At 36.7% G+C, this 25,290-nt stretch overlaps 1 protein-coding gene across 7 annotated transcripts in view; it reads right to left on the bottom strand.

Annotated features, from left to right (window-relative positions):
* C2H1orf21 (chromosome 2 C1orf21 homolog) overlaps nt 1–25,290 on the bottom strand; it is a 294,516-nt gene that overhangs the window by 12,167 nt on the left and 257,059 nt on the right. For 6 of the 7 annotated variants that reach the window (XM_056815641.1, XM_056815645.1, XM_056815644.1 and 3 more), the window contains 3 exons: nt 16,293–16,353; nt 10,477–11,883; nt 7,954–8,037 (listed from right to left, as the gene is read on the bottom strand). In XM_056815641.1, coding sequence (XP_056671619.1) covers nt 10,852–11,883; nt 16,293–16,353 — 1,093 coding nt within the window. In that variant the 3' untranslated portion in view covers nt 7,954–8,037; nt 10,477–10,851. The remainder of the gene's footprint in view (nt 1–7,953; nt 8,038–10,476; nt 11,884–16,292; nt 16,354–25,290) is intronic. The other variant, XM_056815643.1, reaches the window with a different exon arrangement.

The raw sequence follows: 25,290 nt of genomic DNA, 5'->3' as shown, positions 1-25,290 counted from the left end.
GGCTTGCTCAGGGTCACACACAGTCTTCCTACAAATCCATGTTATCCACACTGGAATGCTTCAGAGTCCTTCCCTAAAGGAAGAAGACGGAGTCAGTGGCAGACAGTCTATCAGGGTAATAATGCCCATCCACTTCCCATCTTCACTAAAAACATACCTGTGAGATCACAGGATTTCTGGGATGCAATCTCCAGCTAGATTTAATCGAGCCAGATTATTGCAGCAGTAACATGAAGCAGGGAATCAATGGGCAATCTCCTTCTCTTTCAACACCAATAATAGCATATCTGCCAGTTCTCTGTGTGTGCTCCTACTCTTAGAAACCATAATCAGCTTGAAGTTCTGGAAGAATCTACAGCATTTAAACTTTTTCCTCACCCAGAGGAACTAGACAGAGCTCATTTCATTTCATTCCCCTTCCTTTGGCATCTGTGATCAAGGATTGGAATAAACAATGAGCGGTAGGAAGAGAAATGAGGAAAAATGGTCTGTGAAGCTGCAGGATTGGCACGGTGTGATGAGAAGCAGCTGGCATTTTCAGGCCTTGAGGTACAAAATTCAAAGCCAAAGAAAGCAGCAGGATACAGTGCAGAGAGTGCTGGCTTGGGCATCAGAAGAACTGGGCTCTGGTTTGGAATTTTTCACTGTCTGACCTTGGATAAGTCATTGAACCATTCTGGGACTCATTTTTCCCATCTTGAAAATTGGGGTGGGGGGAAGTTAGGTTGTATGATCTCCAAGATATCTTCAGTATACAACATTTTGTGACTCTCTGCTATAAACTATGCCCTCTGGTAAGGCTTGGTTTTTTCTCTCATAAAATTAGAATGGTAATAACAGTAATGTGGCACAGTGTATGTTTATGGCTGACCTGTGTGTGAGAAGGACCTAGATTCAAGTATGGTATTTGACATATGGCCAAAGACTGCCCCCCTCTCCTTAATTCTCAGATCTCCTAAGACTCTAAAGTTACAATGCTGGGGGGTTCCCAAATCAGCAAAATCATAGGTCAAAACCAAAGTAAGTCTCCAATAGTGACTTTTTAAGGAACAGATTCCACTTCAAAGCTGAAGACAACAGATCAATCCCTACCTAGGGAGCACTTTTCAACTGGGTTTTAGTTAACAGCCCAAACATCACATGGAAAACAACAGTTTTGAGAAAATGTTGAAAAAGAAAAAAAAGGAAGAAATAATTAGGTGCTCTGCTAAAGTCTCCTCCCTCTGCTTACTTCATTAGGAAAATCAATAGAGGCATTAATAGCAATCAACTAGTCTAATGAGTTTTATTCTAATTAGACTCAGGCATTATTATTTCAGTTGGAAAAGATCTCATTTGTAATGAGATTCGGGAGTGTGACAGCCACTGACTGTTTCTTGGGCTACAGAGTAATCATGATTCTGAGGGCCATAGAAACTCGGGAGACCACCTACTAAGGCATGGAGGGGTTACATTCCAACTTGGTGGAGAGAATGAGCCTATCAATGAATTAATGAATCTCAGAAATACAAAGAAAGGAGTAATAACAGTGGTGACAAAAGGACTTTTCATTTCCAAGACACAGAAGAAGAATGAATTAACCAGACGCAGTATTAGAAAAAGGGGGAAAGGGCAAGAATTTTTTACATTTTCCACTATAGGACATAAGCAATGATGATTTAGTCCTAATGGAGAAGAGGCAGAGAAATGGGAGGAAAGATTTCACAGCGAAAGGCCATGATGGTGAAATTCTTAGAACAAAAAATATGTTCTATAACTTTGGAGACTGCTTAGATGGTGGTATTCAGAGATTAGAAGTATTCAGTTTAGTTCCTTCAGGTCATGAACTGTTTCATTTTTTTTATCTTTATATTTTCAACACTGAGTTCAGTGCCTAGAACATGATAAATGTTTAGTGGCCGATTGTCTTTCTCAGCAGCTATAAAGGGGAGTTAAATTTCTATTTTTGAGAAAGCAATTCTTTATCTTTGGCCAGGCTCAGAATTCTCCTTTTTTAAAAAATCCTCTATCCTTTTGTCTTAGAATCAACACCAAGTATGGATCCCAAGGCCAAAGAGTATTAAGGCAATTGGGGTTAAGTGACTTGCCCAGGATCACACATCTAGGACATATCTGAGGCCAGATTTGAACCCCGGAACTCTCATCTTCAGGCCTGGCTCTCTATCCACTGAGCGAGCTATCCAGCTGCTCCTAGAATTTTCTTTTGAAAAGGATTATCTGTTAAGATTCCCAGGATATATCATAGTTTAGTTCAACTGGAAGAACTGGAGGGTAGCAGATTTTAATCCCTTCTTTAAGAGGGATTGATTTGGTTCCCTTCTCTGGAGTCTGCCTGCTTATGTCTTCTCAAAGGAACCACGGTAAATAAAGTTCTAATATTATGATTCCAGGTAGCATGGACAGACAACTCTAATGAAATATTTAGCAGATTCAAGAATTTTGGTGGAAAAAATGGGTTTTGAACCAGAAAGCCCAGTTTGAATTCTGTCTCTGCCATTTACTACTTATGTGACCTTAGGCAAAGTGTTAAACCTTGTTGGGTTTTAGTTTCTACATCTTTAAAATTAAGGGGGTTGGAATAAATGGTTTCTAAGGTCCCTGCCAACATTAAACTCATGATCCTATGGTTAGTGTGGTTATTTTCTAATAGTTGTTAGAATTATCTGCTTTGGCAGGGATGGAATAATAATCCAGCAACCTTTTACAGAAAAGCACTTTCCATATAAGCTAGTTAGAAGAATCTGTTCTGAATTAACTCTTTTATATGCTAGAATTTATATCAACTTATTTCATAAGTATAAGCTCAAAACACATTTAAAGTCCCATTTTGGAAACTTATTTACTCATTGAAGCCTCTAGTTATGGTATTGATTATCAAGGCTGCTCCTGAGGTTAAGTAATTAATTTTTCTTGAGGTTAACTTTAACAAGACTTCATTTATATACCAAAAGAAAAAAAAGGCAAGCGAAAAGTATACCAAGAGTATAATTTGCTACTCTGGATGGCTCTCTGGTTTGAGAGCTCTTCAACTGCAGTAGGGGACATATTTCTTGTTTGAATAAATTTCTACCTCAGAAATTATGTCTTTTCTCCAAAGTCTTCTGGAAGAAAAGACATTTCCCAAATGAGTATTAAATGCTAAATACTAGCTTTATGAGTTTAACCTCTTCGAAGAGTAATGAGAGTGGGCTTTAAGAAGTAATTTCAGGGGTAGCTAGGTGGTACAATAGATAGAGTGCCAGGGATGGAGGCAGATGGACCTGAGTTCAAATCTGGTCTCAGATACTTCCTAGCTGGATGACCCTGGGCAACTCATTTAAACCCATTTGTCTAGCCTTTCTAGTCTTAGAGTTGTTACTGAGATGGAAAGTAAGTGTTAAAAAAGGAAAGTAATTTCATAGTTTAATGCATAATGGGATCTAGGACCTAGAAGAGACACTGATGAAACACTCCATCCCCTCACTCTGGGTATTTTCTCTGGCTGTCGTTCATGCCTGGAATGCTGTCCCTTCTTGTTTCTGCCTCCTGGCTCCCCTTAAGTCCCAGCTGAAATCTCATCATATACAAGAAGCCTTTCCCAGTCCCATCACTCTACTGACTGTCTCCAATTTATCCTGAATATGGTTTGTTTGTATATAGTAATTTGCATGTTGTTTCCCCCATTAGCCAGACACTCCTTGAGAGTAGACACTATCTTGACCATTAAAATATATATATATTCTTGGCAACCAGTACCTCAATTGACTCCCAAGTATCTATAGGAATGCCTTGTAAAGCACTATTGTGCTTTGAACATGTGATTCGGAAAGGATCTTAGAAATCTAAAACAACTTCCTCGTTTTGTAGATGGGGAAAACTAGACCAAGAGAGGTCAGAATGTAAAATCTTTGTGATTTTCAACACTGTATCTGTCTCTCTAGGACCTACTCAGCTAAGTGGTTGCATTGTCACAGGAGCTTGTTGCCTAGGATCTCAACAAGAACACTTTAAGTAGCTGTGCTGGGATTTTAAGTCAGGTCCTACAAGTGGAATGCTCTTTCCACAAACGATACATTCTAATTCTAGTCCTTGGTGAATTGATTATCTAATTGGGAAAGCAAAGCATATGCCTATGAAATCAAAGAATACTTTAAAACATATAAATTGCAAAGTATACCACACCTGATCACAAAAGTTCGAAGTGCACAGGACCTAAGTTAGCTGACACTGATCAGGGAAAGATTCTTGGAAGAGATAAATTTTAAGCTGTTCTTTAAAAGAGGCAATGAACACATCTTCAAGAAAAGAAAGTAATAAAATAAATATATATCAAAAGTATAAAAATTTATATAAAAATCTAAAAAATAAATGAACAAAAATAAATAAATATATGTGTATATATGTATATAGTAATAAATAAAACCAAAACCCCAATTATAGTTATGCAATGTGAGGTTTGGAACTCTGTCTTAGTTCCCCATGCCACATCACATGATGAGATGAGAATATATTTTACAAAAGGATATGATTTTCAAAAAGCATGGAAAGAAAAATGTTTCCAAATGCAAGATCTATAATTATCCCCATGTTACTTAATTCCATAGGTTATATTAATAAAGTTAGCTCCCAACTCATACCTATTAATTCTATTAATCAACATTTTCCAAAATGCTTTTCCTGTGGCATGAAGAGATTACATATCAATCCCTGAATACATTTTATTCATTCTAACCTAGGTATCTTCCAGATCAATGATTTCATGAATTGAGAGTTCCTTTTAAGGATGTAATTCAAAATTATGCCTGCCCATCCTATGTCTCTAATCTACATCCTCCCAAAAGTTCACTATATGAAGTTCACCTTATGTCTGGGAGGCCTTCTAACTTTCTCCCACTGATTATTCGTTTGATTACAGGCAAATCACTCAACCTTTCTAGGCCTTAGTTACCTATTGACAAACAAGGGAATTGAACTAGATGGCCTCTAAAATCACTTCCAAGTCAAAATTTAAGAATTTAGAAAATTCTTGGTCTAGGTCTACCTTTTCATAAAATTACAAATGGGTTGTGTTCTTTTTTTTTTCAGATTTTTTTAACTGTTCGTTTTTGTGAATAATCTTATAAAACCAAATCCCCAAAACATAACCCAAATTAGCAAGTGAAAAATCCTATGTTTTGATCTGTTTTTCTGACTCCAAAAGTTTTTTCCTCTGGAGATGGATAGCATTCTTTGTCCGAAGTCCCTCAGTACTGTCCTGGATCATTGTATTGCTGATGGGAGCCAAGTCTATCACAGCTGATCATCCCACAACATTGCTTTTATTATGTACAATGTTCTCCTGGTTCTGCTTATTTCACTCTGCATCGGTTCACATAGGTCTTTCCAACCTTTTCTGAAATCATCCTACTCATCATTCCTTAGAGCACCAAAGTATTCCATCACCAGAATATATCACAATTCATTCAACCATTCCCCAATTGAGAGATAACCCTTTAATTTCCAATTCTTTGCCACAAATGGGCAGTGTTCTTAACTGGAATTTACCATAGTCATACCTTAGCATCACCAACAACCTTGACCTACCCATTTTCTACCTTTCCCATATGACTAAAATGAGCAAATATCATCATGTTACCAAGTGGAGACACAAATATATGCAACAAACAAACTACAGCATGCTCTTCAAATCTCAGTCTTTAATTTTATTTTCATTATAAGCTCCCCAAAGAATAGAACTATATCCCTTTTGGTATTATTGTGGGAAGGGCACTAAATTTGTCTTCTTTTGCAGGACCTGAGAATCTCAGTGTAGCCAATTCAAATGATGCATTTGTTATTTTGGGTATTCATTTCTTTTAGGCATGGTACCTGATTTCTCATGGCTACACTGCCTAATTATGTTCAGCTGGTGAGTAAAGTTGCCATTCTTAGGGACCAGAATAGAGTCATATTTCACTACAGTGAAAGAAGATTCTTACTGTTTAAAAACATTATTACTACTGAGAAGATATTTACATGGAAAATATGTTGAGTAGGGAAAAAAAGGAGAGAAAGCATGTGCCATAATCCTTACTCCTTCTAATTACAATCTAATTAGACTGGCAGATGTGACATCTTCCCTAAAAAGCAAGAGGAGGAAAAGCTGAAAAAAGCATGGAGGATAGAGAGGGAACACCATGACAGTCATGATCACAAATAAAGTTGTAAAAAATGCTTCAATGGAGAAAAATGTTTTAAAAATAATAACGAGCCATTCAGATAAATTTCAGAATGAAAGGTGAATACTCTAAGGGGAAATATCATTGGATGGAGAACTTGTGTTTGACTTCCAGTTCTGCTACTTGTTACCCTATAGGATGTTGGACAAGTTGGTCAATTTAGCCCTCCATGGGTCTTAGGTTTCTAGTGGGGGAAATGAGAAGATTGGATTAGATTATTTCTAAAGTTGATTTCAGCTCTGAGGCTCCCTGAATTTGTTTCATTATAAATTGTGTCTTCATCAGATTGAAAATGGGCATTTTCTGTTTTGATATTTGTTATTGTTCAGTAATTTCAATAGTTTCTGACTCTTTGTGACAACATATTTGGGGTTTTCTTGGCAAAAATAGTGGAATGATTTGCCATTTCCTTCTCCAGCTCATTTTACAGATGAGGAAACTGAGGAAAACAGTGACTTGCCCAGGGTCACACAATCTAGAAAAACTCAGGAAGACAAACTTTCTAGATGGCAGGTCAAACACTATCTTTTGTGCCATATAGCTGCCCTACCTGCTTTGTTTTTATTATACTTGGTCTTATATAAAAATAAAAGCAGAAACTATGGAAAAAATAAGAAAGTTTAGATATACCATGGAAATTCTTACCACTAGGCTAGGCTGGGAAATATAAACATTTGTAACTTTAAATGATTTCGTATAATTAACAGAATCCTTCAGAGAACAAATAAGTCATGAACATTTGGGATCATGTTTTTTTCTGCACTTGATGACTCAAAATGCCACATTACATCAAATCCAACAACTAGGGCCCTATTCTATTTATTGTGAGGATCTCATTTTAGTCTTACAACAATCCTGTGAAGTAGCTGCTATTATTACCCCCATTTTAAAAACAAGGAAACTAGTTAAGAGTGTAATCCACTTCCCAAGTTCACATAGCTAGTAAGAATTCAAGGCAAGAACTAAGGTCAGTTTCCAAACAGTCCAACACTCTGACCACACCATCTAGCCACCATATCACACAGCTGTGTGATAAAGGGCTTTTTTTTTTTTTGAGTGAAGTGCTTTTTACTAAACAAAGCAAATGTTTGAGTTTTTTTTTTTTACATTAGGGAAGAAATAAATCTGTGCTGAGGCATCATCACATGCTTGCAGCCAATGGCATTTACCAATCTGTTGGCAAGGGGACATTGGGGCCATTTGGGGCCATGGAACAGACTGGAACAGCCCAGGGGGTCATGAGATCCACAACTGTGATGTTATGAGTTTTATGCCTGAGATTTTGTCTCCATGAAAGTGAAGGTAACCAGCTCATCCCATAAATATTTACTAAAACCTGATACAAGCTTGGATTCATTTCTATTGTGCTCTAAAGAGGGCAGAGGGTATCACTGGATGGTTTCTAACTCTTTGTAACTGTTGACCAATTTGCAAAACAAAAGAACTCAGGGATACTCTGGTTATTCTAGGTAAGCAAAAGAGAAGGAAAAAAGTACCCCATGGTGCTTGTTTAGGCAAGTCATCTCTATAGTGGATTCTCTCCTCCACACTCCCTCCCTCCCCAAATCTCTTTGTGTGTATGTATGTATGTGTGTATTTCTAAATAGACTTAAAGTGGAGCAGCCAGGTGGATACAGAGCCATGCCTGGAGATAGGAGGTTTAGGGGTTCAAATTTGGGCTCAGAAACTTCCTAGCTGCCTGATCCTGGACAAGTCATTTAACTTCAATTGCCTAGCAATGAGTAATGTTCTCTACCTTGTAAGCATCGTAGGAAATGAAGTCCAAGGAATTTTCTCATTGGCCATGTCCTCGACAGAAATGGAAAAAATGGTCCCTAACCTGGAATATTATTATAAAAGGTATTAAATTAATTAAGATATTTAGGAATTGGAACCCAGCTCCCTTTACTCCAAATTCTCTATATCCCATTACCTATTACCAACTGGGTATTGCCATGGAGTAATTAACCTGACTTTCCATTGAGTGGTATTTCACATAATTATCTTCGTCCTTATAAACCTGAAAGGAGAGTTCCTTTAAAGTTAGAAAATGAGACAACTTTTCACCGCTATTACTATTTAAGGAAAGAAATGATGAGGGACTTCAAAACCAGTGGGGCCATAGTAGGGTAAGAGATCAAAGAACTGTTGGTTTTGCTTTTGATTATAAAGTATTCCTTCTCATCAAAGGGAAGGAGCAAAAGATCAAAGCACTTTTCCATGGGCCATTGTCAATTATCTTCATTGTGTAGCATTTATTAATGGGTCTTAACTATCTATTAAATATTTCACTCAAATGATAAGGCTTGTCTACTAAACAGCTGATGACTCTAAACTACCTATGCTTGGTCCACTCTCTAATGGGAGTGTAATACTTTCATTCATTGTAGTAAAACCTTACTTATTGAGAGTGACATAAAAAAATTGTCCAAGGATTTTCTGAGAGACACTGCTGCCACTCATATTTAAAATATGCAGAAACATTTTAATAACTGATTTATTATATGCTCAGAACACAGATTGGTGTCTATGTAAGTAGATAAAAGTATAATATATTACAATATATACAAGTATATAAAAATGGGCTCCTAGCTGCATAAAACTGAAATTTATTGAAACAGCTTTACCAACAGGATAGATATAATGGAATTTTACAAGGCAAAAGGAGAAGGGGAAGATTTACACATTAAAGAACAGACAGTAGAAGGGGGAAATCTGCATCAGGTAAAATTATAATAAACTAGCCAGGAAACACTAAGGATAAAGCTGGAATTTACAAACTAGGCAGAACTATGAACTCCAGAACTAGTTATTTAACATGCTTATCCTTAAATGAAAAGAGGTAATAAAGCTGAGCTAAAGTTTGACATCTTAGTTAAATTCTGCAAAAATAGTGATGTTCTTTGCTTCCTCAAGCAAATGGCAACAATGAAGCCAAAACAAAAATTGTCCTATGATAAGACTAAGGTAGAAGTGGTATCAGGAAGAAGCTAATCTAAATAAGTTAGGTATCTTAATTATGTAACATTTGAAAAAGAAATGCATTTTACTGCTTCGAAGTGAATACAGTAATTAAAAAAATGAGGTGTTATGTAAGACAAAGAAAGATTAGTAAAACCTATTCATTGTATATTTACTTTATGTTTGGAACTGTAAGTGTTCCAAAAATGCTGTAATAATGAAGCCTAAAACCTTGGAGGAGTCTGAATCTGAGTCTTTTTGTGCTTTCCCAAGATTCATTGTGAACAAATTTGTAGCTTATGATCTGAGATTCCACTGATGGCAACATCTTTTATTTAGAGACCACCCACAAATTCAAATGCAAAAGTATTTAATTAAGATACAAAACATTGTATATAACAAGAGAGAATCAAGTAGTAGAATCCTCTCTTTCTCCATACTCAAATGTATAACTAACCTTTTAGTCCTCTCCAAGGGGACAAAATCTAATACCCTATTAATACTCATGAACACCCCGAGTACTATGACATACACAATGGCTTCAGAACTCTCTGCCTCTTGGATTCTGTGTAAAAATTTCAGGGCATGTTGCAATCTGCAGAAATTTCAGCAGGAATCTACCAGGAGTACCCTTGGGGCCAGGGAAACTATGGCAATACCTTGACAGAAACGTCCTGTTCTGTCTTCTTAATCTGACCACAACTCACAGTTTATCTTTCCATTTCTTCTTGCTCTTATAACTGTTTTAAAAATAAAACTTCTGCTGTTCTTTCATGAAATTTCCTCTTTTCTTTCCTAGAGAGAGCTAAGCAGTACATTGGATAGAGTGCTGGGCCAGTGATTAGGAAGACTTAAGTTCAAATCTGCCCTCAGAAATTTCTTAACTGTGTGATTCTGAGCTTAAACTCTGTTTCAATTCACTAATCTGCAAAATGGGGACAATAATAGCACCTACGTACCAGGGTTTATCAAAAGGATCAAATGAAACATTTGTAAAGAATTTTGCAAACCTGAAAGTGCTATATAAAGACTAGATATTTTTTTTTCCTGAATCCTTTTAGAATTCCCTCAAACCATAGTTCAAATGATGCAGCTGCCTAGTGGCCAGACATATAATCTTTTGGGAATTTCTCCTAATGAGTAATGTTCTCTACCTTGTAAACATCATGGGAAATGGAAGTCCAAGGAATTTTCTCATTGGCCATGGTCCCTCGCCTGGAATATTATTATACAAGGTATTAAATTAAGATATTTTTTAAAAATTAAACTTATTTATAAATTATAAAAAATTTAAATTAAAAAATTTAGACATCTTAACTTTTCTTCTGAAGTAGGTTATTCAGTTATTTGCATGAGTCTTTTCATGTCATTCCTTTGCTTGAAAAATTGCAGTAGTTCTCTACTGTCCAAGGTATACATTTTAAACTCCTTTGCCTGGCAGTTGTTGCTCACTATAACATGGTAACATGTTACCTTTTGAACATTACTTCATATTACTTTCTTTTTTTTTTAAGTTTGAGATGTTTTCCTTCCTTTGCAGAAAAGTTTGAAAGCATATAGGACTGAAGATGTCAAAACAAAATTTAATTTCTTAATGTCCAGATAAAACAGATTCAGTCCTCCCTGCCATTCTCCTATTTGCCATTGGCCAAGGTGGTGGTTCTTTCAGTTTAAAGCGCAGAAAATGTTACTTTCAAGAATAACTGGATGGCTCGCTTTCTGAATCATCTTCTTGGGAGCCTGTACTCTTTTGCACAAACTGAGGATTCATTGTGATTTCTTGATCCATGGCTTTGAGCCGCTCATCAAGCTCTATACATTTCTGCACCTCCTGATCAATGTTATGAAGCATAGCTGGATTGTTATATTTTTCAGGATTATCATGGAAATGGACCACACCATCCTTTTGATTAATACTTGCAAAAATTTCACCATCTTCTATCATGTGAAGGACATATTTTTCAGCCTCCTGTGGTCCTAACAACTGTACACGACTTGCCAAGTCTTGTAATGACAACGTTAAACATGTCTTTGTCAGCCTCTGAATGTTCTTCTTATAAATAGAGGAAAAACACTGCTTAACCAGCCCCATATTGTTATCTCTAGTGAAAGTTTTGCTATGCTTGTTTACCAGAGTTCGGAGTTCTGATGGATTATTGGTTGAATAAACTTGTGCTAGTTCATGGTAAGCATTGCTAAGGGGCTTAATGAATTGACCAACAATCTGAGAAGTGTGTTTTGGCAGCTGCTGAACTCTGCCCAGTAATATCAAAGAAACTAGAATGTACTTCTTATAGGATTCCAGCATAATGTGACTGAGTGCCATGGCAGGAGTAGTCAGGGCTTGCTCATAAAAGTAGAGAGCTCTCTCAAAGTTCTTTAGCCCTGTGTAGATCATTCCACCATAGTAGTAGTAACATAAGAAGTGCTTTGCATCAGAAGCCCCATTCTCCTTACACATGTCCGTCATATCCACATCCAGATAGAGGAGGGCAGGCTTAAAGCACTTTGCCAATAAACAAAGCTGGCAGAGGTCTGCATGGACTGAGGTCAGTTGGTTTGTATTCCTCTGCATCTTGTCTATGGCTCGTCTGAGGGTACCAATTCCTCGCAGGGGCTGTTTTCTTTCCACGAGAGTATTTGTTAACTGGTGGCAAAGACCAGCAAAAGTGTCTGTTGAGTATCTAATATGCTCCCCATTACAAGTGCTGATAAAAAGCTGAACCTGTGAGAATAATGTTTCGAAGTCAGGCACACGGGGCATAGAAAACTTCACAAACAGAACTGCAAGGACCCCCAAGGAAGGCTCTGGTGCATCCAAAGCACCAAGCACTGTATCAAGGTGGGGTCAGTTTTTTTTGCTAGCAAGTTCTCCACTTTTGTTTATCAATTCACAAAGTTGAGTCATTGAGCTGTTCACGAATTGCTCCAGGGCAGACGTCATGTTCATCCCTGGGGAGGAAGGGAATGGGGATGGGGAGACAGGGCAGAGGGAGTCAGCAGCTCCTGGGGGTCAAGGGGGGGTGAAGGTTGGAGCTCTCCATATTACTTTCTGATACACATGGTATACAGACCTCCAGTCAAACCAAAAGATTCCTCAAAATCCCCTTTGTACCTTTGCTCATGTGGTTTCTTTTCTTTTCTTTTCTTTTTTTTAAAGAAATGTTGTCTCTCTAAGGGGCAGCTGGGTGGCTCAGTGGATTGAGAGCCAGGCCTAGAGATGGGAGGTCCTAGGCTCAAATCTGGCCTCAGATACTTCCCCAGCTGTGTGACCTTGGGTAAGTCACTTAACCCCCATCGCCTAGCCCTTACCGCTCTTCTGCCTTGGAACAGTGTTGATTCTAAGACGGAAGGTAAGAGTTTAAAAAAAAGTGTTGTCTCTCTAGCTTTACCTGTTTAGTTTCTTTATAGTTCAACTCAAAATGCTACCTTGTACATGAAAGAATTTCTGATTCATGTTGGTAAATGGAGATTTTGAGCCTTTGGACTTCATCCCCCAGAAGACCCTTAGTATTTCCCAAAATTCCCTTTTCCTGCATGATTGTATTTAAGTGGCTGTAACTCCTCCCTCTTCCTCTCTTGGACCAGGCTGAAGTCAGTAAGTTCTTTTGTTTTAGTTATTAATAAAACATAATATTTAGTTATTGAATATTGAATATTAATTTAAAAACTCACATAAGACTTTCATTCCATGGGCATCTTATATTGTTTTATACTTCACAGATATCTATGTGTCTTGTTTCCTTCTAGACTGTAAATTTTGTTAGTGTACAGATTATGACTTCTCTAAACATTTTATTTCCTCCAAGTACATAAACTCAGTACTTAGGAGATGCTTAATAAATGTTTGATAAAATAGAATAAAAATTATACTGTTCATTTGCCTAGCAAAACCCCCTTCTCTAAATACTCTACAGATACACTATGCCTGTGAACTCTTCTGAACTAGAGGACTTCTAATCAGTAAAGGGAAGCAGTGAGGTGGTGACAGTGGGTAGAATCCTGGCCCTGAGATCTGGAATATTTGTCGTCCTGAGTTCAAATCTAGCCTCAGGCACTTACTAGCTCTGTTATCATGGGCAAGCCACTTAATACTTTTTGCCTAGTCCTTGCCCTTCTCTCAGTTGTTGCTAAGATAGAAGGTAAGAGGTTTTGTTTTTGTTTTTTTAAATAAAGGAAAAAAGAAAGGTGACACTATCCCATGAATGTGCATAGGTAGACTAACATTATGCTACTGTTCTTTGATTACAAATCTAAGAAATGGGGGTCAGCTGGATGGGTCAGTAGTTTGAGAGAAAAGAGGTCCTGGGTTCAAACCTGGTTTCAGACATTTCTTGGATGTGTGACCCTGGGCAAATTACTTAATACCCATTGCCAAGCCCTTATTGCTCTTCTGCCTTAGAACTAATAGTGTTGATTCTAAGATGAATAGCAAGAGTTTTAAGAAAAAAAATCCAGGAAATGGTGGGACTAGAGCAATACTTTTTATGCACTCTACAACCCTTCTCTGTCTAGAGGAAATTTCCATCCAAGAATTTGTCAAGTCACAAATTTTGCTTTTTCTATTTTTTGATACATACATCTCTATTCTCCTGCCCAAATCAGAAAAAGGACCCATATCAGCTTGGAGCAATGACCTCCACACGTAAGAAAACAAAGTGGAATTACAGTTTGGGAATGCTTTCCAAAAATGAGCCTTCAATGGGTATTATGTTATGAAATGGGTATAATACTAAGCAAGCTTTTAAAATCTTTATTTTTGATTAAACATTATATACAATAGTCTTGCCTACCAAGCAAATCTATTTATTAACAGGAAGCCAGGCAAAAACAGGAGAGAATGGAAGACTTTGTCCAGAGGCAATAGGGCACTTTCTCCCTTTCTTGCTCTTTATTTACAAAAGGTTATTAGTGTAGGCAGAAATGACAAGCCTTTGTGTTCTAGGAAAATTGGCAACTGGCTTGTAGATTTATAAAAATCACACCTTTCTGCTAGGAAAAGCTATGCATAATCTAATAGGGGCAACACAAAATTTCCCTATAGTCAACACTGAAACATTCAGGACAAAGTATTTACATATGCATAGGGAATAGGTCAGACATATCCAGTTTTATCTATGATCCTTTCATATTCTGCACATCACTATAATTGGGTTGGAGATATGTAGAACTGTTCACTGCTCACTTATTAGTGGTGATCTAAAATGATGAATCAGTGAGGAGAGACAGCTGCTCTTTTAGGGCTGTGCATTGCACAGTGAAGGGCTCTGTGGGTGAATAACTGAAATCTAATGCTTTGTTTTTTAGCAACTCTTGTGAAATTTATTAGAATCCTAATAGAAATTTATGAGAATAAATGAAATAAAAATTAAAACTGAGATAATTTCTCAATCAAATTAGAACCAATATTTCTCATCCATAATGTTTTGAATTAAGGGATAAATTCTTCCCCTCAAGGAATAAGTATCAGTTTTATAAATCATAGTATCCTAGCTATATCTTAAGCCATATTTTTACCTACTTCTCTTGAAGTTCAGAAGCTAAATTTTAATTTAGCAAGTGCCTGTCTTTAATGGATATTACATTCTACTTTGCTTAGATGTGATAAAGGTCATTTGTTCTAGTCTCATGGGAGTCAATTAAGTTAGCGCTATTCTCCAGAGAGAGATCACATTCCAAAGTCTGGTCAGTCACCTTGCAAATATATGCCCTGCTAACAGGATTAAAATGCTGTGGTTGGATTAGTGTATAGCAATTTTCACTACTGAAAAAACTCAAAGTGTGTATTGTGAGCTCTTTGAGGGCAGTGACTGTCTTTCTCATCTTTTGGCATCCTCATCTTTAGTACAGTGCTTGGCATTTTCCAGCCTCTTAATAAAGGTTTAATGACTAATTATCTTCCAAAGGTGTCATACTAAGGATCAGGCTATCCAGAATCGACCAAGATTAGTAATGGGGATGGCATTAAGAACAGGGGCAGGATCAGACTAGGAATCTAGCCACCTAAATAGTGTCTGGCAGATATTACAGTTCTAGGCTGGCAAAAGGCTGACTCTAGAAAAGGTCTGGGGAGTTCTCAAAGCCAATAAGGATGCTTAAAAAGTTGACTGGTCCAAAATACTTGAAAATATCCATAGCAACGTTTTTATGGTAGTAAAGAACTAGAAACAAAGTGTGTCCATTGATTGGAGCCATTATAGTATAGGAAAGTAATAGATTGTTATAATGCTCTAAGAAATGATGGCTATGGGAAGCTCAGAGAGGCTTGGGATTTATATGAATGAAAGCAGAGGAAAAAAAGGAGAATCAAGAGAACAGCCTATGAAATATCACAATGATGTAAATGAAAAGAGCCCTGAGCCCTGAAAGGAAGCCTGACTAAGTAATGGAAGAGCCAAATGTTGGCTCTATAGGACAGAAAATGAATCATATCTGTTAGGGCAGAAAGTTGTCTGTTATTGTCAGATATGGTAATTGTACTGGATGGTTTAACTGTTTTTCTTTGCTATAAAGGATGGTTCAATCTGGATAGGGTGGGCAAGATTTCCTCCAAGAAATGACTATGCTGGAAAGAAAAAAAGGCATTGGTGAATTATTTTTTTCAAAAGTCTTTTAGTAATAACAGTCATCATAGGCATAGGTACAGCATGTATTGAGTGCCAGTACTATGCTCCATGGACACCTATGATCAGAAGAGAGCTAAGGTGAGCTCTGATTATAGGGCAAAGGCTGGCTGTTTTTTTGCTCTGTTTGATAGAGCTGACTCAACACAAGAGGAAAGCCCTGAGACCACAGTAGGGTAGCCAGAAAGTGGTCAAGGCTTGAAGGTACTGTTTCTCCTGGACCAGAGGTTCTGAGAACCTCAGGAGATCCTCAGAGAAGGATACCATTAATATAGATATTGTACAATCTGCAAATCAGTCCACAGCCACATTCAATTTTTTTACCTTAAACTTTAGCTCTTGTGTCCTTAGAAAAATATCAGGGCAACAACCAACTTCTGTAGTAATTTATGGAAAAAAGAAAGTCGTTGAATATTAATATGACCCTAATTCACACACAGACACACACAATAAAGCTCCTAGCATATTCCCTCCCTTTCCGAGTACGTGAAATATTTATTTAATTTCATACCTTTTCAATTTTTTCATCCAGCATTCTGAAGAATTCTTGTTGGCTTTCAGAGATGTGCATGCTGAAACACAAAAGGGATTAAGTCCATATTAGCAAAAGGTCTCCCAAATTAGTAACCTCAAAATAACCTCAGATTTACCCAAAACTCAGGGATAACCATTCAGAGTAATCTTTTTCTTCTTGTTTGGAACTTGATAGACTACATGCTTGCAAGGGAAGTTGAGGATGAAACATCAAACTGGCCCTCTTTCTGTTTATCAATCATGACTCTCCATGTCCCATCCCCGTGTGTCCTGGTCATCCCAGTTGCTGGACTCTATTGCCTAGTTACTTCTTTGTTTTTCTTCTTTTAGGACTGCTCAACTAACTTCTGCATAAAACCTTTCTTGATTTCCCTATCTCAAACTTCTATTTAACTACTTGGCAATATTTTTGCATTCATTAAGTTTATAATTGTTGTATATATTTTTATATGTTCTTTTTCTCATTAGAATGCATGCTCTGTGAGTAGAGACTGGTTCATTTTTTTAAAAACATTACCTTCTGTCTTAGAATCAACACTAAGAGTCAGTTCCAAGGCAGAAGAGAGGTAAGGGCAAGGCATTTGGGGCTAAGTGATTTGCCCAGGGTCATATGAGACTGGTTCATTCATTGTATTTTGTATTTTAACCCTTAGTAACTAGTACAGTATTTGGCACAGAGTAGATACTTAGTACTTGTTGACTGCCTGGAAGATAGTGAAGTTTCTAGATTTTGTTTTTTGAGCTCAAGATAGAAGCATTTCTCCAAAGTGTATGTGGACCTTTTGGGTCATCTAAGAGTCTCTCAAATAAGAGTCATCAATGTGGTCTCAGGGGACAGTCATAACCAACTCAGGGAGCACAGAGGAGGTAACTTTTGAGCAGACAAAGTAAGAATCTATTTTGACCATCCAAATGAGAGGTTATGAGGTCCTAAATGAGGGCAGCAGCTGGAAGAGTAGAAAAGAGGAAACAGATCAAGAACTAGAGAAGAAAGAATTGAAAAGATTTAGCAACCGATTGGAAGTGAGAGAAACACACTTAGAAGTTCTATCAAGCATAAATTTCACTAATGTGAAAATAAGATTCAAATGTGTGTTTTATGTGATTCTATTATTGCTTACAAATGAGGAGATAGGATTTCACTTTAATTGATTTATTTAAAATTTAATTGATTTATTTATTAAAGGTTATTTGCATTAACATTACTGGGAAATACGAGTTAACTTTTGTCCTCAAGCAAACACATCTGGTTCTAAAAAATGCTTAGGGAAGTACTATATGAAATAGTATGACCCTGTGTGTATATGTATCTACAGCAAAAAGAAAATAAACTCTGCTAATGACATTGAAAAGTATATTTTAGAAAAGCTGAAAGCAGCATGATACTTAGCTAGCTATATAGACAGAGGGTGAGGGAAGGGTAGTTGAGATCAGAAATACAACTCATATTACACATGGTGACAGCAACTATACTTTCCTGGCACAGCAAATAATAAGAATAAATTATCATTTGTTTTTATTAATACACAATATATTAATATTATTTCTCACCTTAAAATAATTTGTTAGTTTTATTAATTATTAATAATTATAACAGATCAATTATCAATATTATTTAATTAACAAATTAGTTATATAGTTAAGAGTGATAAGTGAGATTATTTAATTAACAATTAATTATTTATATTAATCAATCAATACAACATAATATTAATTAGCAATTAATTATTGATATTAATAATAAATCAATACAACACAATAATATTACTTAGTAATTAATCATTGATATTGATAATTAATCAACACAACACAATAATATTAATGAACAATTAAGGAATACAATAATAATATTAGTAATGAATATATAAGATATTTATTATTATATGCATTAAGAGCATCAGGCTTAGAGTCAGGAAGATGTAAATTCAAGTCCAGACTCAGCCACTTAGTAGCTGTGAGATCTTGGGCAAGTCACTTAGCCTCTGTTTGCCTTAGTCTCCTTCTCTATAAAATGGGAATAATATAACAGCATCTACTTCCTAGCTCAAATGAGCTAATAATTGTAAAGTACATGAACACAGTGTCTTGCCCATAGTAAGCACTATATACGTTTAGCTATAATAATAATGTCTAACATTACACAAAGGTTCAAAGCACTTACAAAGTATGTCACACATATTATCTTATTTGATCCTCACAGGTAGGGGATGTTATTTTCCTACTTTTTCAGATCAGGAAACTGAGGCCAATAGTTCTAAAATCATCCTAAAATAACCAGGGGACTGGCCTGGGTCAATATCAGCCCAGAATACATGCTGTTGATCTTTATAAATGTATAATAGATATAGAAGCATATACAAATGAGAACAAGTACATAAATAGATTTGTATATTATACACAGATGATATATAGAATTATATCCATATAATTACATATGTTGCCATCTATTATCTCTAAAATATTATTAGCTCTGGTATCAAAGAAGATACAGTGTATACGCGCACACACATATCAAAAAAGGAGAGGATACAGTGTACGTACATACACAGACACACATACCCCTTTTTCCTTTAAAAGAAAAGAGCCATGCCCTTCTTCTCCATCTCCATCAAAATAGCAGTTTTCAGGAATCACTGTTCATGGTGTAGGTTTAAAGATTATGACAATGTCCAGCACAAAGAAGTCCAATGATCTTTTCTACTGATAAATTTTAACTGGTTATTCCCTTCATGGCAACTGTTCAATAAACCATGCAGAGGTACCATATATAATAGACACAGGACCGGGCATCAAGCATTTCTTTGTCTCTGACCTTGGACAAGCTACTTCCCCTTCCTAAGTCTCAGTAACCCATCCGATCTAAGTCTCCCAGCATCTATTTTGTGCCTATTATGTGTGAGAAGGCACTTGCTACAGCAGCCTCTAGGGATAAAGACAAACCAGAAATAGCCCCTGCTTTTCATGAAGCTTACATTCTACTGGAGATTCTACTGAGTCACATAATCTGTAAAGCAAGGGGTGAAGGAGATGATCTTATGGTTCAAAATGGAACAACTTAAATGGGTACCACGCTATCATGACTACAAAATACAGAACGTAATACTTGCAAGTCACCATGTGTATTCTGTAACTGGGAGAGGGGAGGAGGGGAGAGAAGAAGTCTAGCGGAATCTCCTTCTGATTCCTGACTTCAACACTGTAATTTCCCAAAGTCTCCCTGTGCCCATGTGGCTTGTCTGACACCAAAGCTAATGGTGGATCAGCCTCAAGATTTATTTACAGCAGAAACTGTCTGATCTTTCCTGAGTTTAACCACTGGCTCCCTAACTACCACTTTTTCCAAATGGAGCTTTTAAGTAAAACAAACTGAACAAACATGCCAGCCAGCCCAGAGACCCAAGAGCAAAGCAAAGTTTCTTTCCTAGCGCATGAAGCCAGAACATAGGCTTAGCTCTAGGACCAGCCGAACCATTCCTCTGAGGGTAAGAGGTGGAAAAGGGAAGAGACAAACTCTGATTCATGCACAGTCCTTGGGATGGAAGCTTTTTACACTAAGATGACACTGGACCCTTAAAAAGCAACCGCCTTTTGAATCGAGGATCAAAAGAAAATGAGATGCTGCCTTCCTTTTCTCTATCTACTAATGACTAAGGGCAGCATGGCTGGTGGGAAAAGCCTTGGGCTTGGAGTGGAAAGTGCTGTTTTCAAATTCTGTCTCTATCCCTTAACTAGCTGTAGGAATAAGACACAGCTAGGTGGTACAATGGTCACAAGCACAGGACCAGGAGTCAGAAGACAGATTAGAATCTTGCCTTAGACAAGTGGGACCCTCGGACCAATCACTTAACCTCTTTGGGCCTCAATTTTTTCATCTGTAAAATGGGATAAATTATAGAACTTACCTCACAGGGTTATTGTGAGGATCAAATGAGATGAACATATATAAAGTTCTTTGTAAACTTTAAAGAGCTACTTAAATACAAGTCATTATTAGGAAGGAAATAAACATTTATTAAATGTGCTTGGCATTGTGCTGTTATAACTATCTCATTTGATCTTCAAAATAATTCTAGGAGGAGGTTGTTATTATTCCCACTTTCAGTGGGAGGGGGGACCAATGAAAACAGAAGTTGAATGTGCCTTGGACAGGGTTACACATTTATTAAGTATCTGAGGCTGTATTTGATCTTAGGTCTTCCTGATTCTGGACAAAGAATTCCATCCACTGTGCTGTTGTTGTTACATCATAGATTCAGAGTTGAAAAAGAGTCTAACCCTTCAAAATCATATTCATTCATTCAATAAACATTGATTTAGCCCCTGCAATGTGCCAGGCATTGTACTAACCTCTGGAGAAATATATTTTTATTTTTTATTGATATCTTTTTATTTTATCTTCAGAGTTTTCCTTAGTGTACTTCTTCCTCAACCTCCCAGAGAGCTATCTTATATAACAAATAGTATTTTTTTGAAGACAAGAAAAAATAAAAAAATCAGCACCTCAGATCAATACATAGGAAAAATAAAAAAACATGAGCAATATGCAACACCTGTGTTGGGAATTGACTCTTACCTCTTCTTTTGAGCCATGCTTATTTTTATAATTTTGCAATATAACAATAAGAACAACTACCTCCACAAAAAAACAATGCACTTTTTGTTTTTCTTGCCATATATTTCTCCAAATATTCCAATTCTTTAAAAAGTTTTTTAACTTTATTTTTAGATTCAGGAGATATGTAAAGAGAGGCAGGGGACAGTTTCTGCTCTCAAAGAGTTTACAATCAAATGGGGGAGACAACATGCAAACAAATATATACAAAACAAGCTCTTTATAGGATAAGGAGGGAAAACACTGGAAAGAAGAGAGGTTAGGGAAGGCTTCCTGTAGATGGTGAGATTTTTGTTGGGGCTTGAAGCCAAGGAGTTAAAATATTTAAAATACTTTTCAAGCCTCAAAGCACTATATAAATCCTAACTATTTTATTTAAAGCTGAAAGCAAAACTTTATTTCTCTGAAAATTTCAAAACAAAATAAAACATTTTAGATTGTAAGTTTAAAATCCTATAATCATTGTGATTGCAAATATCAGTTTAGTAGCACCTTCTCAATTGGGGTTCCCACAGGCGTGGCATGCTTGATAGTGGGTGACATGTGCTTTACCCATTCTGAATAATTCATTGCTGTACTACATGTATTACATCTTAGAATCACCACTCCCTTCCTAGAGTTTGTATCCTTTTCTCCCATCTTCTTTTACTTAGAGGTTCCGATACAGAATGGGGGAAAAGGAATCCTGTGCCTTCAACAGTCACAGATATAATTTAAGCATTTTTTCTAAAGCCCTTAGAATTATCACAAGAACTCTGAAATCTGGAAGGGATCTCAGAAGTCCCCTTGGTCCAACCCACAGAGGAACAAGATTCCTTTCTATTCTAGGTATTATTTTAAATACGAAGGAATCAAGATGAGTTAAACAAATTAAGTCTTTGTTCAAAGACATGGAGGTATAAAAGTGGCAGTTTGAATTTCAACCTAGGTTCCTTGATTCCAAATCCATCATTCTTTCCACTTCACCATGATGATTCTTGGGTAAGTCAATTAACCAATCTGAGGTTCATTTTACTCCTTTGACAAATGAAGATGATAATACCATGGAGCCTATCTCACAGGTATTTTGAGGAATCTTAGTGCATTTTGGTGTATTAAAAAAAAAAAAAGAAAGTGTGATGAAACCAACCCTAACTTTGCTTTAGTTACAGGAAATTATAACTGAGAAAAGATCTACCAAACCATTCACGGGGAACTCATGGCTTGCCTTGATATATAATACGTAGATTTTGTTCAGCAGAAAAGGTGAACTTGAAGAATGGCTCTGGGGTGCAATGAGTGAGTCAGACCCTTCAGAGAAAGATGATGGTGTGAGACAGAGCTTTTGTCACAGTAAGAATGGCAGATAGAGCAAGGCTGAGCAAGTACTCACACAAATGAAAGCTCATTCCAATTCCTGACACAGCCACAGTAAATAATCAGGGCTCTTAATTTGGAATCAACAAACTTTAACTGAGTTTATTATATAATTGGTTTTCATTGTATTCTCAAGTGTTTTGTTTTATATCCTTAAAAACAACTTCAGGAGGGGGCCAGAGGCTTCATCAGACTTCGAGAGGGGGCCATGACACACAAGATTAAGAAGAGGTTGGATAAAGATGGAATTTCCTAGTTAATTATTAAAAATGAAATCATTAGATCATAGCTCCAGAGCAGAAAGAGAAAGGGACCTCAGAGACCATCTAGTCCTACTCCCTCATTTTTCAGATGAAGAAACTTAGGTCCAGAAAAATATAATTATTGGTCAAGCAGATCACAAGGTCATGCATCTAGTAGGTAGTACAAGGAAATAAAATTAGAACTCAGGTCTTCTAACTCTAAAGCTAATACATTTTCCTACTGCTCCACAAAGTTTCATAAAGCACACAGTGGGTAATAAAAAACAACTGACATGTATATAGCATTTTAAGGTTTATTTATTTCATGTACTTGATCTCATTTGGGCACAAACCATGGCATAAGGTTTACTACAGGGGACTCTTTCATTGCCATGAAAGTGGTCTCTGTGAGTATTTAATTTTCAGTTTAAAAAAATCCTGTCTGCAAAAATCTGAAGCACATGGTTTTAACACACACTTGAAATCCCAAGATGAAGAAGTCATGGGTGAGGAGGACAGCAGGTAGAGTGAGGCATGAATTTACAAGATAGCATCTCTTGGGCAACCTGTTCCCCTAGTCCTTGCCCTTCTGTCTTGGAATTGTTGCTGTCAGAAAGTGAGAGTTTTTTTTTTTAAGTTGTTTCTGTTGCAAAGTGTCAGTTAAGGTCATGCCAACTGTCTGTAAGTATCTGATTCATTGCAAGTGTGGCTTAACTGCATTATTAAGGGGGGGCGATTTTTTTCCCTCTAAAACACTCATTATAAGGAAAGATGGGTTCTGCTGAGCCCTTTGGTAGAAGAAACCTTCCAGAAACTAAAAACAAGAACCAAATTTCTCATAAATTCATGTGTTGACAAAAAGCTTGCAGAGTCTGAATTGTCTCTCAATACAGCTGAGATAGCTGTGAAGTCAATAATTTTAAAGTAATATTGCAAAATGTTGGCTACAAAAGTTCTTTGAATCTAAAAGAAAAAATGTTAATTGGCAATGGAGTTAAAAATCCCCAAGTTGTAGGACAATTATACTTTATGTCATAAAAGTATGCAAAAATTGCTTATTTACATGAGTAAGATCCCAACTCTACCATCCCCAAATACTTCACCAAAAAACTGCAACTCAATTTATTGCCTAAACTCTCAGTTGTTCCCTCTGTGAAGATAGATCATTCCTCTCTTAGCTAGAAGGAACCTCAATGCTTATCAAGTCCAGCACGGCTTTACAGATGAGGAAACTTAAGTCCAATGAGGTTGCAAGTGACTTAGCCAATGGTCAGAGGTGGGACTTGAATCCAGAAGTGGGGCTTCAAACTTAGTGCTTTTCCTCTGGACTATGCTACATTAAAAAAAATAGTATGAAACCTAACATGCAAGACTGTTTATTTGCCTTTGCTGATTGGTGATTTTTCACTCACTCTCACAAAAATCTTAAATCCTCTAAGCCCAAGAGACAAAGAGCCTGTATCAGGCAATTCAATTCCTTGAGCATCAAGGATAAAAATAGTGGCAGCCTTTGTCCCTTATTCTATAGGTCAACAAACAAGGTAGAAAATAAACCCTTTCTTTAAACTTGAAAATCTTCAGATTTAAAGTTAAGCTCCAAACTTGTCTAGCACTGGGAAGGTTCATGGGGATGGGGGATAAGGGAGAAAAAAAAAACCCTTCTATAATGCGTTTCCTTTGGAAGATTTATGAAATGCAGATTTGCCTGATGTTAGTTCAGTGAATCAAGATTAAATTAATAATCCCCTAGAAGCTGCTCAGATGCATTTCTTTCCTCATTACCGAGCAGATAAGAGAGTTTTATCATTGTACTTGTAAGGAGCGAGCATCGACCCCAACATGCCTGATACAAAGGTGCTTTTGATGGCACACATGTTATTAACTGCCTATTGCCTCAACAGTCAGATATAATAGAGCTCCTCAGATTAATACAGAGTGGATTCCGCAGGGCTGTGATGATAGAATTCCCCCACAGGGTGATACAAATGATTACAACATACAGTCATGAATTCTGCAAAAGATAATTTTTAGACCTTGACACCTGTGAAAAGCCTGTTCCTGGTCTAAGTATGGAACTATACAGCATTTCTTTTAGGGAGCTACAATAGACCAGATATTCAATTTTGTTTCCTTTGAAGATGCTACTTTAAAAAACCACTGCCATTTACAACATGTCTCCTACTATTGTCAGGGCTATAATGGCAGTAGCTTATTTTTTCCACAGTACTTTGAGGATTGTAAAACCCCATCCTTTGCTCTCCCACTGCCTGGGGTAGGGTATTGCAATTATTAGTTCCATTTTACAGATGAAGAAACTGAGGGCCAAAGACACAAAGAGATTTGTACAGGGTGATAAAGACAGTAAATACTGATACAGTTTGAACCCAGATCTCTTGTCTACAAGTCTGGAGCTCTTTTTACTAAACCACCGTGACAACTTAAGGTCTTTTTGCTGGGAGAGGTGGGTGGTAATGAACTAGGGGATTTCTGATGGGGATGATGATGATTATTATTTCTCAATTAAATGAAATATATCAAATATTTAAAGAATTTTAAAATGAAAATATTTTATAAAAATATAAAAAATATTTGTTTGGAAAATATTTATAAAAATGCATGACATTGTGATAGGTATTAGGGACATTAAGGGGATGAAATAGGAAGATTCTTGCTTTCAAGAAGCTGACAATAATAGTAGCTAGTATTTATAGAACACTTTAAGGTTGGCAAAGTGCTTTACAAATATCTCCTTTTATGCTGATGAA

The sequence above is a fragment of the Monodelphis domestica genome, chromosome 2, assembly GCF_027887165.1.
Source record: "Monodelphis domestica isolate mMonDom1 chromosome 2, mMonDom1.pri, whole genome shotgun sequence".
Taxonomy (NCBI): domain Eukaryota; kingdom Metazoa; phylum Chordata; class Mammalia; order Didelphimorphia; family Didelphidae; genus Monodelphis; species Monodelphis domestica.
Note: the sequence above shows the minus strand (reverse complement) of the source record. Positions and strands in the feature narration are given on the sequence as shown.